The 14735-nt window shown below is 40.3% G+C and overlaps 1 protein-coding gene across 1 annotated transcript; it reads left to right on the forward strand.

Moving 5' to 3' along the window:
• The first annotated feature begins 1835 nt into the window (after positions 1-1835).
• Positions 1836-13074, forward strand: CUNH5orf47 (chromosome unknown C5orf47 homolog). Its single transcript, XM_026510675.2, has 4 exons — positions 1836-2121; positions 10070-10155; positions 11521-11620; positions 13055-13074. Exons 1-4 carry the CDS (start codon positions 1836-1838, stop codon positions 13072-13074), a joined length of 492 nt encoding a protein of 163 aa, XP_026366460.2.
• Positions 13075-14735: the final 1661 nt, after the last annotated feature.

The following is a 14735-nucleotide window of genomic DNA, read 5'->3' on the forward strand; positions in this document are numbered from 1 at the left end:
TAAAGGACTTAATAGAAAAAGAATGACCTCTCTTGAAGAAGGGGGAATTCTGCCAGCAGTCTTCAGACTTGAACTGCAGCATCAACGCTTCCCTGGGTCTCCAGCCTGCTGGCGTATCCTTAGCAGCCTGCATATTTATGTAAGCCAACTCCTTAAACCGCCCCCTACACACACACACACACACACACACACACACACACACACACACACACATCTTTATTGACTCTATTTCTCTGGAAACCCCTAATACACATATCCACCACGATGGCTAAAATGAAAAACACTGACAATGCCAAGTGGTGTTGCACATGTAAGCAACTGGAATTTGCGTGCTCGGCTAGTGGAAGTGAAAATTTGTACAACCACTTCAGGTACCTGCTTGTTGGTAGCTACGAAAGCTGAACCTATGACTACCCTAAGCAATTCCACACTAAAGTATATACCTTGTAATGCATGTTCAACAAAAGATATATATATAACGTTCCCAGCAGCACTATTCGTAATGGCCTCAACCAAACGTCCATCAACAATGGAATAGAGAAATAAATGGTCTTATAGTCAAATGATGTCAAACTCATATAATAACTTGTATCTCACAAACATAGCTTGAGTGAAGGAAGTCAAACAAGGGGCGCACCTCACTGATGCTGTTTCAATCTGAAAGAAAGCAAAGGGATTGGGCCTGGGCGAGGACATGAGGTGCTTCTGCAGTGCACATTTCTTCATCTGGGTGGATATTATATGGATATATTTAGTGTGTGAAAATTCATCCATCTCTGTTTTCTGCACATATTTATAATTCAATTTAAAAGATTCATTTTAAGAAAGTATGTCTCCGTCACTGCCTATGACTTTGGGGAAGTCACGGATTTTGGAACCTCAGTTCCTCTGCTGTAAAGTGCTGCATGGATTTAAAAGGATGGTCCATGCATCCTTTCGGTATGGGAGATGGTGTGGGAAAACCATTTGTGAAGATACTGCCACATGCACTTCATAGTGTATGTCCTCAATAAACGTGACATGAAGGTCAAGTCGAAGGGAGCTCTATGTGCCAGATGCCTCCTATGCCTTATTTTGCTTTAAGCACCTGAATTTACTTCCGAGGAGACCGCAGGCTTAGAGAGGAAAAGCAGCTTGCCCAAATAATCCAGCTGGGCAGCGGCGGAACCACGATGGGCCTCAAGTCGGTGTGAGTAAGACGCTGGCCTCAGGCCCATGGCCCAGCACCACATAATCCAGGCCAAGGTCCCTCTGGAATGCTCTGGCAGCAAAGGGTGCTGTCTCGTCTCCCCTTCCCCAGGCCCCCAACTTCACTGACCCACACTCCAGTTTGGTCAAGTCCAGGGTCAGCTCCTCACTCTAAAACCCGCACACCCAGTGGGGGAGAGGGGTGCCCCAGTGGCTTGCTCCCTTTCCCCCCACCCTCTTCTTGGTTCAGCTCATTTCTTCGGAGGGCTGTGCCCCCACAGTCTGCTCCCTACCCCCAGTGATCCGGTCCCCCAAACCTTAACACCGCTTTCCAGCCGAGTGGTCCATCGCCGCTACTAAACCCTTCCCGCTCCCTGGCTCTGCAGGTTGGTGGGCCCCAGACGCCATCTCCCGCCGCGTCCACTGGGCGTGCCCCAGCCTCGCGCACCCCACCTGCCCGCGCCCCGCCCAGCCCCGCCCCGCCGACCCGCGGCAGCGCGCGCCCCTCCCCCCCGCACGTGCACAGTGGCTCCGCCCCCGCGGCCCCGCCCCCGCCGCCAGCCCGCATTCCCGCGCTCCGACAGCCCCAGCGTGCGCTCCGCGGGTCGCTGAGGAAACTCGGCGGCGGTCCCGCGACCAGGGCGGCGATGGCGGCGGCCGGCCGGGAGCAGGAGCGGGACCTGGCGCGCTTCGTCTACGTGACACGCTTCGGCTCGCACCGGTGCGGCGGCGTCTTGCAGCTGGGCGGCCGCCGGGCTCAGGGCCCGAGGAGCCGCGGGCGCGGGGCCGGGTGCAGCTCCGAGGAGCCGCGAGCGGCGGCGGCCCCGGCCGGCGCGGAGCTGACCCCCGGCCCTCAGTCCCGGGCCCCCGCGGCCTCCCCACGGGCTCGGGCGTCGAGCGCGCGGAGCGGTCCGCGGTCGGCGGCGCGAGCAGGTGGCGTCTAGGGGGCGGCGGGCGGGCGGGATGTCAGGGCGGTGGGCGCCTCAGCCCTCGGCCTCCTGTCGGCGCCCTGTCAGCTTTCCCGCCCAGCTGCGGCGGGGCCTCCTGGAGTCAGTCCCCCCACGGTAACCCCGCGTGGCCTGCGGCCTGGGGGCCCCCCGGGCCGTGGGCGGCCAGGCCCGGCCCCCTGTCAGCCCAGCCGCCTGCGCGGGGTGGGAACACGAGCCCCGGCCGGTCCCAGGCTTCACACGTGTCCCGGAAAGGGCGCCGAAGGGCCCGTGCAGATCATGTAAAGTCAGCCAGACTGACAGAAGAGGTCACTGGAGGGAGCCACTTGCGTCCCCCACGATGAGGGGGGCCATGGCGTGCTTGTTGGTATTCCTAGTGGTCACTGAGTTTCTATATTAGCTTAAGGAGAACTGACGTCCCTACCAGGCTGAGGCACTGGTGTTTCTCTAAAAATAGGACGTCTTTCCATTTGTTCAACCTGCTTTTCTGTCTTTGGGGAATGTTCTAGATTTGAAATTTTCCTATAGGTTTTGTGTATATCTTGGCTACATTTATTACTTGGTGTTTGATTTTCTGTTGTAAATGGGGTTTCCTTGTCCATAATCCTCTCTGTTTACTGTTCGTATATAGGGAGCTTCTTGATCTTTCTTTATTTGAGCGAGCGAGAGAGAACAAGCAGGGGGAGAAGCTGAGAGAGAGGGACAAGCAGACTCCGTGCTAAGGCCGCAGCCTGAGGTGGGGCTTGATCTCAGGACCCTGAGATCATGACCTGAGCTGAAATCAAGAGTGGGAAGCTCAACCAACTGAGCCACCCAGGAGCCCCACTTCTTGATCTCTAAAAAAAAAAAAACCAAAAAAAAACCAAACAAACCCACAACTGTATTTAGGATTGATTTTATATACGTTTTGAGGAGGTTTGATAAAGTTATATCTCTAGTAACACACCACCACAATTAAGATAAAGAGCATTTCTGTCTCCTGCAAAAGTCCTCTGTTTTGAGAGCTTATTCCTCCACCTGTGCTTTTTAAAGAGTTTATGGAGATACTCACAGTTCATTCAACTCATCTATTTAACGTGCACAACTCAATGCTTTTCACAGAGTCGTGCCACCATCACCACACTCAATTTTGGAACATTTCTAATACCCCCAAATAAAACCTGTACCTACTAGTACTGTACCCTGTACCCATTAACACTCACTATTCCCTCTCACCCCAGCACTAAGCAAGCACTAAACTTTCTGTCTTCATAGATTTGCCTATTCTGGACATCTCATATAAGCTTTCTCGAATATCTTCTTTCACTTAGCCTATTGGTTTTTGTATGTTAACTTTAGATCCTAGTACTTCACTGCATTCTTTTATTATTAGAGTAAGTTTTATCATTGATACTAATGATTGTCCAGGTATACTATGCTGCTAATTATAAATACAGGTAATTTCATTTCTTTTTTTACCCATTCCTATGCCTGCAGTAAATTTGTTTTGTCTTACTGCATGCTTCAGCTAATACGTCTAGTACAACGTTGAATAGTAGTAGAGATTGTGGGCATCCTTGCCTTATTCCTGATCTTAGGGGAAATGCCTCTAGTGTTCTCATTAAATAAGGTACTGGCTTTAGGACTCAAGGCATATATATTTATGAAAAAATATTCCTCAATTTTTATTTTGTTCAGTGTTTTTTTTTATCGTAAATTGGTGTTGAATTTTGTCAAAGGTTTTCTCAGATCTATGGAGATAAACACATTTATTAGTATGGTATATGATATAAATGGATTTTCTAATATTGAACCAACCTTGCATTCCTGAAATAAATCCTACTTGGTTATGATGTATTATTTTCTTAAAGTAGCTTGGACTCTGTTAATTATTTGTTTAGATTTTACATTGGCATTCATGAGAGATAGTGATCTGTAGTTTTTCTTTCTTTGTATATCTTCATCTGGTTTAGGTATTAGAGTTATACTTATTTCATAGAAGGAATTACAAACTTTTCCTTTTTCAGTGCTCTGGAAAAATTTATAGAACAGTGGGACTACCTGCTGTTTGAAGGTTTTGTAGAATTCTTCTGTGACATCATCTGGGTCTAGTGCTTTTTGTGACATAATTCCTTAACAACTTTTTCTATGTCTTCTATAAAATTGCTCTTTTTAAGCTTTCTAATTCTAATGGGTCAATTTTGGTAGTCTGTGTATCCCTAGGAAATTCTCTATTTCATCTGTGTTTCTAAATCTATTTGCATAGAAGTCTGCAAAGTAGTGTCTTACGATTTTAAAAAATTTCTTGTATTTCAATGACTATTTCCCAGCTGTCATTTTTTGTATGTATGTGTATTCCCTCTTTTTCCTGATAAAGTTAGCCAGTGTTTTGTTTGTTTTAATTTTTAAAAGACAGGATTTCAACTTATTAATGAGATATCTTGTTTTTCTGGTCTCTTCCTCATTAAAAAATAAAGATAAATAATAACGATGAAACTTTATTATCTCCTTACATGTGCTTTCTTTTGGTTTACTTTGTTCTTTTTATACTTTTTTTCAGCAGAGCATTTCATTCATTTATTTTTGTTCCTCCTTTTTATTGATAAGTGTTTAGTGCAATGCATTTTCTTCTAAACACTACTTTAAATCCCACAGATTCTAATATGTAGTGTTTCCATTGTCACTATTTTTTAAATTCTGTAATTTCAGTTTGTCTTACCCTTCTCACTCTAGAGTTGCTTAATAGATTAAAAATATTTTTGTTTAATTTCCAGGACTTTTCTATTTTGTTTTGTTAGTAAACTCTGTTTTATTGCATTATAATCAAAGTGTTTGCAAGGTCTCCACTTTTATGGGTGCTACTGATGTTTTCTTTGTGACCTCATTTATGATCCTTGCATTTTGTTCTTTTTCTTCCCTGGAAGCCATGCAATTGGAAGGCTGTACCTTTAAATCATGCTTGCCCCTTTAAACTGAGTCAGTTTCATTAAATGGCATGCTTGGTACTTTATGTGGTGTCTGGCCCTTTAAATTGTATATTGAAATCCCTTCTCTGTAGTTTGTGTTCTAATCTGTAGGGTTTTGTTTTAGTATTTTCAGATTTAGGGTGGATTTGATCTTTCTGTTGGTTGTTCCAGCTCTCCTGAAGGCACTTTTTCTAGTGTCCCTTTCTTCCCTGCTAGCCAGCCACAAAGTCCTGTTTGGGGTGGGGCTGGAGCATATGGGATCATAGCCCTGGGATTGAATGATTTTTCTTATGGTACTTAAACAGTTCTTTTACAGTTTCAGTGTTCTCTGTCTTCTGAGGGTGTGGTTTTGTGTAGACTTTTCAAAATGTGAAGTTGTTTGGCATGAAATTTTGGGACGTCAGCTACTCTACATTTCCCATTGTCTTCAGTGACTAAGAAAATACAAAACTGAAGGTTTTTGAACAAGAGAAGTGAGGGGTACCTGGGCGACTCAGTCCTTTAATTGACTGACTCTTGGTTTCAGCTCAGATCATGATCTCAGGGTTGTGGGATCGAGCCCCACATGGGGCTCTGTGCTCTGCACAGAGTTTGTGTCTCCTTCTCCCTCTGCTTCTCCTCTTCCTCCCCCTTCTCTCGCTCTCTCTCAAATAAAGAAAGAAAAGAGAGAAGTGACAGGGTTAGATTTACTTAGGCCATGCTATATAAGGGAGATTGAATTGGAAGCAGGCAAGATTGAAGCCCAAGTTGAGGAATATATAAATATTTTGTTTGGTATCCTTCCAGACTAAATTTACTTTGATAATGTAGATGTGTAAAATGGTACTCTGTGTGACTTGATTGACTCCTGAGAATGAGCTGTGGTGGAAATCTTCAGAGGTACCTAAGCAGGGTCATTATTTTGAACTCCAAGCCCCTGTAATGGCCTCATTGTTAAAAGGTATTCAGGTTTTTATTTTGTTTTGTTTTCTGGCCCCTCTGCCAGGGGTCAACAAATCCACGGATAGTATAAGACACTTTAGCCCTGGGTTTCCAGCTTCCTTGAATAGTCAGAACAGGATAAAAGGTTTATTTTAGGAAGAGGAGAGAGTAAGGTGGTGATGGTAGTGGTGGTGAGGAACTCTACAGCTTAGGCGAGAAGCCAGGAAAAAATACAGTGGATTTGACTAAGAGCCTGAATTGCTTTAGTGCCACAAATCAAAGGACAAATAATAGTCCATCAGCAAGATAGTGGATTTCAGTGAAGAACACTGAAAGCAGATGAAGAAGCTCTCAGGGAGGGAGTGGGGGGGTTAGCAGAGGAGTGGAAGGGATGCATGAATTCGTGCTGGAGATCCCCACCTATGCAGGTTAGGAGTAACTGGGTAGCCGAGATTATGAAACCAGTGTTGTGCTGTTGTAGTTTTATGCTGTGCAGACCTAGGATGGCTTTCCTCTGGTTGGCTTCTCTGCTGGGGTGGGAAAAGACAATAATGCAGTTTTCCCTGAAGTTTGGTTTTGAAATTTTGGGATTTTTGCTGCTTCTTTGTGGTGGGGGTGACATGATCAGATCTGGAGGAAGGAGAACTAAGATGGAATTGGGCTGGGAGAGATTGGAGGCCAGAGTCCTGTTAGAGGGCAGTCACAGTAGTCCAGTGCAAAGATAAAAGGTCTGACCTAAGGCAGCAGCAATACAGAATGCACAGGATCAATGACTGACTAAAAGATGGAGAAGGAAGGGTTGATGCCAACTCTGAAATTTCTGTGCTAGGCAGCTGGGCAGATGATGGAGCCATTAACTTCAGAGCCCCCTTGCTGCGCTTGTGAGATCAGGAATAGAGTCTAGATTTATATTTAAACCATGCCAGAAGGTGCTTAAGTTTTACTCAGTTTGCGGTGTATTTAATATTAATATTAAAGGGATGTTTATTAAATACTTATGCCTGGAGCTCAGTGGGGAAGTAGGTGAATTATTTATGCACTCGACGGCATTGAACGTCTTCCACACCATGGGCTCTAGATTAGGTGCTAGTGACATAGGTGAATCAGACGAATATTCTGCTGTCAAGGAACTTGTAAGTGAATAATATGAATACAAGCTAGTAGACGTGAATGCTATAAGAGAGACACCTTAGAAAGGCTTTGATACTTTAGGGAAAGGAGAGGCATAAAGGCAGGAAATCAGGGAACATGAATAGAGAAATTGCTAGTGGAAGGTAGAGATTATCAAGAGCACTGGCTTTGAAATCAGAAAAACATAATTTTGGCTCTGTCATTTATTACTAGTGTAATATTGGCCAAGTGCTCTGATTCTCCGTTTCCTTATATGTAAAATGGGGATAATAGTTCTTACCACAACAAGTTACCGCGAAGACTAAGTGAAGTACAGAATACATGCAGAGTGCCCAGCACAGTGTTTGATATAAAATAAATGAGCAGAGATGGCTTGGAGGAAACGGGGGGTTATCCCAGTGAGTAGTATATAGTGGGCCTGACTAAATATTTACTGAATGAATGAAAAGTAAGTTTTGGACCAGATTGTGGAATGCCTTGGAATGCATTTTATAGTCACTGAAGATTTTTGAATGCTGGAGTGAAGTGATCAGGGAAGGTACACTTCTGGAAGATATTCTTGTAAGCTGTTTTTGTAAGATGTAGTGGAGTTTAGAAATCCAGCGGCAGGCAAATCAGGAAACTCTTCTGACATTTCAAGCAAGACTAATAAATCAATTCTCACAAAACTTGGGAGATATATTCATAATTTATATGCAATAGAGGATGACAAGTGCTTTTGTGGAAATACAAATAAATGCTTTGGAAGTGGTGAGTAATTTCGGGATGAGGGAATCAGAGAAGGCTTCACAGTGGCAGGAGCTCTGTGAGAGTCACATATGTTGCTGAGCTAGGAGGGAATTACAGGTGGGAAGAATGTGTGAGCATAGCCCTGGGTATGGATCCATGATGGAGAGTGATTAGGGAAGAACACTATGTCAAAAGCTAATGATGTACTCTGTGGTGACTAACATAACATAACAACAACAAAAAGAAACAGTGTGTAGAAAGAAGGCTAGAGGAAGATTGGAAACATTAAGTTGGGACAATGTCTTTGGTAGATAATGGAGCTACCCTTAGTGAGGTATGTAAAGCAAGTAGAAGAAATGATTTTGTCTTTTTTTCTTTCTCACATCTTCTATACTCCTTGACATATTTTAGATCCCCAGTAATTACAGGTAGACTTGATGGCTCCTATCCTGACCTTAAGGAGTAATATCTAGGTTAGGTAAGACTTACAAATGGAAAACACTTGAGAAGGATGCAAATATAGTATTCCAAGGGCGTAGGCATTTAGAGGGAAAGGTACATGTGGGTATATGAAGAACAGAGGTTCTCAGACTTGAGTTATTTTCCTATGCTATATCTGCATAGCATCTGTACTATCATTTACTTAATATACTTATTTAAATATGTGCATTTTTTCCTCTCAACTAAATTTCTTTTTAGAACACTTTACATCATTATCTCAGTGACAAACCTGTACCATTTGCCACAAATAGAAATTAATTAAAAACAATTTAATAAAGGCAAAACAATATTATTAAATTCTAGCCAAATAGCTTGTCTAACAAAGGTTGTCTGTAGTCATAAAGAGAGAGAAGCAAATCTCAGAGAAGTCTTAATGACATACTAGTTCCAAACTCAGACTTTCTCCCTGGTGTAATCAGATTGAAAAATAATGGGAAAGAGAATGAGTTTCTCACTGTGTGTTTTAAGGTTCTTTAGTGCTAGGTCTGTGCCCCACCCAGAATCAGTGGCATGCTTCTCACAAATTGGGAAATGCCATTTTTAGAACATACTCTAATTCACTAACAAATGGAATACTTATTGCATATCTAATGTGTATGGTATTAGATACTGGATCTCAAATGAAGAATAAAACATACTCCTCAAGTAAACAACATCATAAACCTTATGATAACTGAGCATAAGGTACTATGTGAAATCAAAGAAGGTTCCTGGAAAGCTAAATATTGAATGAGTGGAAGAAAGCCAGGTATAGAGTGGTAGTGGTAGGGCAGGGATAAGGTGGGTAACTGTTTGGGTGGGCAGATTACAAATATAAAGGCTTTCAGGGAACACATGCTTAGTGTTTTATGATTTTGTCCTTGGATACACAAGCCCTTGGGTTTTCTTCTAACACTTAATATTTGGGAAGGCAGCATGGTTTGGTGAGTAGAGAGAGGAAGCTTATTCACTCTGACAAACCTTTATTAGTACCTACTATGTGTCTGGTAGTGTGGGTAGAAAGATGACGAAGACACACATAGCTATTGCCCTCAGGGAGGTCACAGCCTAGTGGAGGAAACACATTATAAATATGTGATATAAAAGTGTGCTAAGTGCTGTGACCTCAGTGTTCTTGGAGCTAGTGCCGTGCGGGGGACTGTAGAGAGGAGGTGATGGTGTGAGTTAAGTCTTGAAGAGCACATAGAAGTTTGCCTGGCAGGTAGGGGTGTGTGTGTGTGTGTGTGTGTGTGTGTGTGTACATACGTACGTACGTACAAGCCATAAAGAACATCATGCATAAAGACTGGGGAAGATAAGAACAAGGCATTTGAGGAACCACAGGTTTTTGAAAGAGTTGAAAGCATAATGTGTGTCTGGAGTTGAACAGAGAAGAAAGGAAACTGTAGAGATGCATTGGGTCAAGATGTGGCTTCTGGTATTTGTTTGATGTTGCTGACTTTTTGGGGACTCATTTCAAATCAGTAAAGAGAAGAGATTTCCTAGGCATTTCCAAGGTAGTTTCTTAGTTTTCTCCCCCAGCATAGTATTAGCTAATTGGTAAACTGGTATTATCTAGTGAACAGAAATATACCAACAAGTGTTAAAATCCCCAAAGACAACTCGAGAGACATTTATAATTGTCTCTATTCTCAGGATAGTGAATCTTTTAAAATATGCGCTGGCCTTGATCTTTTACCTTTTCACTCTCTCTCTTTTTTAAATTAGGTTTAACCCAGAAGAATTTAGCTAAAAAGTTTGATTTCCCTATCCCTTTGAATGAAGCTTCCAAAATAATGAAGAAAAAGAAAAAGGTATATTATCAAGGAGAATAAGCAATATTTGACTTTTAGATTAACCTCTCTAAATACAAATGTGTGAAGATACTCTCCAGTAAAAATAGTTCCATCTTTTGAAAATTTAATTTACTGAAATGAAAAAATAGAATTAATTTAGCAGAAATGGAACTGGGTTTGGAAATATTTATTAACTGTAGAGAACAGTCCAACCAGTGTTTGAAGATATAAACATATTTTAATCAGAATGTAATGGGAGATTTTTCAAAGCATGAAAATATGTTTCATAAACCATAGCAAACTTTGATAGATGGTGTAATACAAAGAGAAAACCATGGATTTCACAGAAAAAAATAATGTATCTATATTGGTGTCATATTGCTCTTTTAAAAATAAGGGATATACATTTAGTTTATAGAAGGAAAGCTAACAAGGATGAACCTTTACTGCTGAAACATTTTCACCTCTGGTTGTCTAAATGGCATGGTAACTTGAGTGTTTTAAACATGTTCAAGATCACTAGCTCTACAAATCTTTGTTTTCCACCATGTATTTTACACTTTGGTTTAAAGAAACTATTGATAATGGCACATAAAATTGTATTGTTTCTGAACTTTGAGTTTGTATGAGTTACAACCCATGCATACTATAAAACAGCATTCAAGGTGATTAATCCTAAATGTATTTTGAATGTGCATCAAATCTTCCCGCTGTACTAAGAGCTATTTCTTCCAAGAACCAATTCCTTTTGGGTGAGGAGAACAGAGCAATAGCCAATGTTTACTTATTAGTACTACATGCCACACACTGGGGTCCGTGCTTTACATATATTTTTCATTAATTCTAATAACTCAGTATATGAAGTTTTACTAAATGAGATGTAAAACACTTGCCAATGTCAAGCAACTTACATGGCAAAGCCAGAATCTGAGCCTAGATCTCTTTGCTTCCATAGTTCTCATTCTTTCTATTCTGGTATATTCATGCTGTCTAGTAATTTTGCTTTGGTATGTCCTAGGAGAAATCTTTAATTCTTAACTAGAATAAAATATATTAAAAAATCTCGAGAAATTCACTATTTTTATAACTGTTGAAAACAAAATTGAATGTGTTGGAACAACTTAGGTAGGACTTTATAGACATTGTCTTCATCCAGGAGAGTTAATGCAAATACTACAGAGAGGAAATGCTAGGAAGTTAGCAGAAGAGATCACTGATTATGGGAAAACAATTGCATTTAAGTTTTAGGTCTCCAAGTGCTAATATTGTTTTATAGTGATATTGGTTGACATGCAACATGGTTGAGTCACTGCCAGTTGCCTCTCTCAAAATGTATTCCTGCTTCTCTGCTCAGTGTTCCTTAACTGTGCTTATACTTTTAAGGTTTCAGTATGGAATAGAGTGTACAAAGTCATTTCTAGAATGCTTGAAGAAAATGAAAAATATAGACTCAGGCTGAAATACCAACAACTATCTTGTGAAAGTAAGTTGACACAATTTTGATTGTATTAAAGAAGACTGGCTTCCCTAACCATCTAGTCACCCTTGGGTCACATTAGTCTAGTACTTTTCCTAATTGTCACATTCAATGTGCAAAACTGTAGAAACACGGTTACTATATTATCACTGTTCATTATAATTAAAAGTACAGAACATTTTAAAGCACTGAGTTATAGACTAGACCATAGGCGTAGGTGTGAGTGGAGGAGAGCAGAAGGTAAAAGTTGACTAAATTTACTGAACCAAAGGAACACATTTGTCTGTTCCTGAATTTTAATGCCAGCTTTTTAATACAGATTACAAAACTCATCCATATTGACGGAAAAAAACCATTTTAACTGCAATTTTGTGTTACTTCATATAGTTACTTCTTTCCATGGATGCTGCAGTCTAATATAATGCATTTAACAAAACTGCCCTTGAATTATGGCCTTGATGTCATTAATTCATTTCTGGGAAACAAGTCATAAATTAAACCAGGTTCTAAAGCTGTGTAAGTATTGAATTGATATTGTGGGCAGAGCAAAATTAGATGTAATCTAGAATACTTATTAACATAATGGGAAGTTCTGGATTCTCAAACAATTAAGTTGGAAAAAATTTATGAAACTAATAATGCCACATGAATTAATAGATCATAATAGTTGTTTCCTTTCCTTCACATACTTGTCCTAATACACATGTTACCATGCTGAACACTTCTGTGGGTTCTTAGTACAGTCGCTTGATGACAGCTTCTATTTTGACAGTCAGTAAATCTGCAGAATTGAGTTTTGTGAAGAATATTTTAATAAGATGATAATTAGAATAGAATGCCTTTTTGTAGGCAGTGTTACACTGGAAACTCACTACTGTTTGTGTAATATTGCATTAATAGTAGCATAAATTGTTTACAATAATGACATCTAAACCAATGCTCAGATTGTGATACTCTATTTTATTTATTCAATTAAGAAGGAGAATGAGACAGAAGTGGAGATTAGGAGGAAAAAAGTAGTCTGTGGTTTTTTAGGTGAAAAGGATGTTTGAATAGGCAGAGCAATGCACAAAAACCCTGGACATTGTTCTGAGTGTTAATCCATATCCAGTTACTTTAATAAACAGATCACATCTAACTTTGCTCTGGCCATAACCTTAAACTTGTCAGTTCTCTTGTGACATTTACTACTCACCATCAAGTAATCTTGTAAGGCTTATTTGGCAACTTAAAATAATATTTTGTGTTTTCCAGAAATAACCTGTTATAAACAAGTACCCTTGCAATTTATTATTTTGCATTACAATTTTAAACCAGTTTACAAAACTAATAATGTTTTAGAAATGTCTTACAATTCTTATTTCTTAATATGTATTATTAATGGGAAAACCAGTGCTAGAGGCCAACTTGAATTTTCTGTATATTTTATGTTGTTCCTAGACTCAAATTACACAAGATGAATCTTCTTATCATCTTCTGGTAAGAATCCATTTATATAACAATTATAAAGTATGGGCTTTATTTCTTTCCCTTTTACATCTTACCTTCTCCAATCTTTAGTGTATGCCCATTGCTAATTCCAGCCTGTTTTCTTCCTTAAACCCAGTGTTTGGCACATAGTAAGCACTCATTAAATATTTATTGAAATTTAATAAACTTCTTTTGGGCCCCATATTCACAGTGCTATTGCAACTACTTTTCCATGGTCCATGGTTTTTATTTTTGTGGGTTGTTTGTTCGTTCATATCTCCTAGTTTCCTTTTCTCTTTGAACTTGTCACGTTTAATGTTATCTTACTACTACTTTCAATTTTTCTTCTTTCTTAGTGTCCTGGAGGTTATGACATGGTTCTCTTTCTGCCTTTCTGACCTATTTTATGTGTATTTTTTATTTGTCCCTTTCGCTATTATTTAAAAAGAAATGCTGCCCTAGGAGTAATTGTTGGTTCTATTCTCTCTTTACATATTTATTCTGAGATAACATACCCATTTTTAAAAGTTATTTATGTATTTATTTGACAGAAAAAGAGAGAGAGAGCACAGGCAGGGGGAGTGGTAGGCAAAGGGAGAGGAAGGAGCAGGCTTCCTGCTGAGCAAGGAGGTCGACCTGGGCTTTGATCCCAGGACTTTGGGATCTTGACCTGAGGTGAAGGCAGACACTTAACTGGCTGAGCCTCCCAGGCTCCTCAACATACCCATTTTTATACCTTCAATTACTCTGTGTGTATGACCCTTAAGACTTCCTTTTACCTTTGTCTTCTGATTTCTTTAGGTGATTCTACAGTTATTTTTAAAATATTATATGTTTTGAATCAAGTGAATTATCTTTTCTCTTTTCATTTCAATTGTGCCTTGGTTTGCTAATTATCTGGATTCATTGACTTTCTAGGGAGAGATTACATCCAGGTTGGTGGGGCTTGGAAGGTACTAGAAAAGTAAGATGGGTGTTGGGAAAGAAATCAGACTTTTGTACATGGGAATGTGGGGAGGGGTGTATATTTTAGACATGGACATGAACAAGTTCATGGAGTCCAAGAAAATGTTCAGGAATGTATAGTTTGATCAAACCTTGCTTACTATAGTCATTGTGAAGAAAGGTATAAAAGTATACTGAGACTATATTTCAGAGAGTCTTATGTCAGTAATATTTGTACTCCATTAAGTAGGCAATAAAGAAACATGAAACATCTTCTTAACCCTTTATTCTAAATGATTTCAAAAGTACAGAAAAGTTGCAAGAATAATACAAAGAACTCCAGCACACCCTTTACCTAGTTTCCCTGATTTTTAACATCTTGTCATACTTGCTTTCTGATTCTTAGACACTTTCTCTCTTTCTATGCGTGTGTATAAAATATTATCCCTTAAGGGGTGCCTGGGTAGCTCAGTCAGTTAAACATCTGACTCTTAATTTTGGCTCAGGTCATGGTCTCAGCGTGTTGAGATCAAGCTCTGTGACAGGCTGCATGCTGAGTGTGGAGTCTGCTTGAGATTCTCTCTCTCCCTCTTCCCCTCACCCCAAGCTATCTCTTTCTCTAAAAATGTATGTATTTATGTATACTATATAAATATCCCTTAATACTTTAGTGTGTATATCCTAAGGACAAAGATATCTTTTATAT

This window comes from Ursus arctos, unplaced genomic scaffold (assembly GCF_023065955.2).
Source record: "Ursus arctos isolate Adak ecotype North America unplaced genomic scaffold, UrsArc2.0 scaffold_15, whole genome shotgun sequence".
Taxonomy (NCBI): domain Eukaryota; kingdom Metazoa; phylum Chordata; class Mammalia; order Carnivora; family Ursidae; genus Ursus; species Ursus arctos.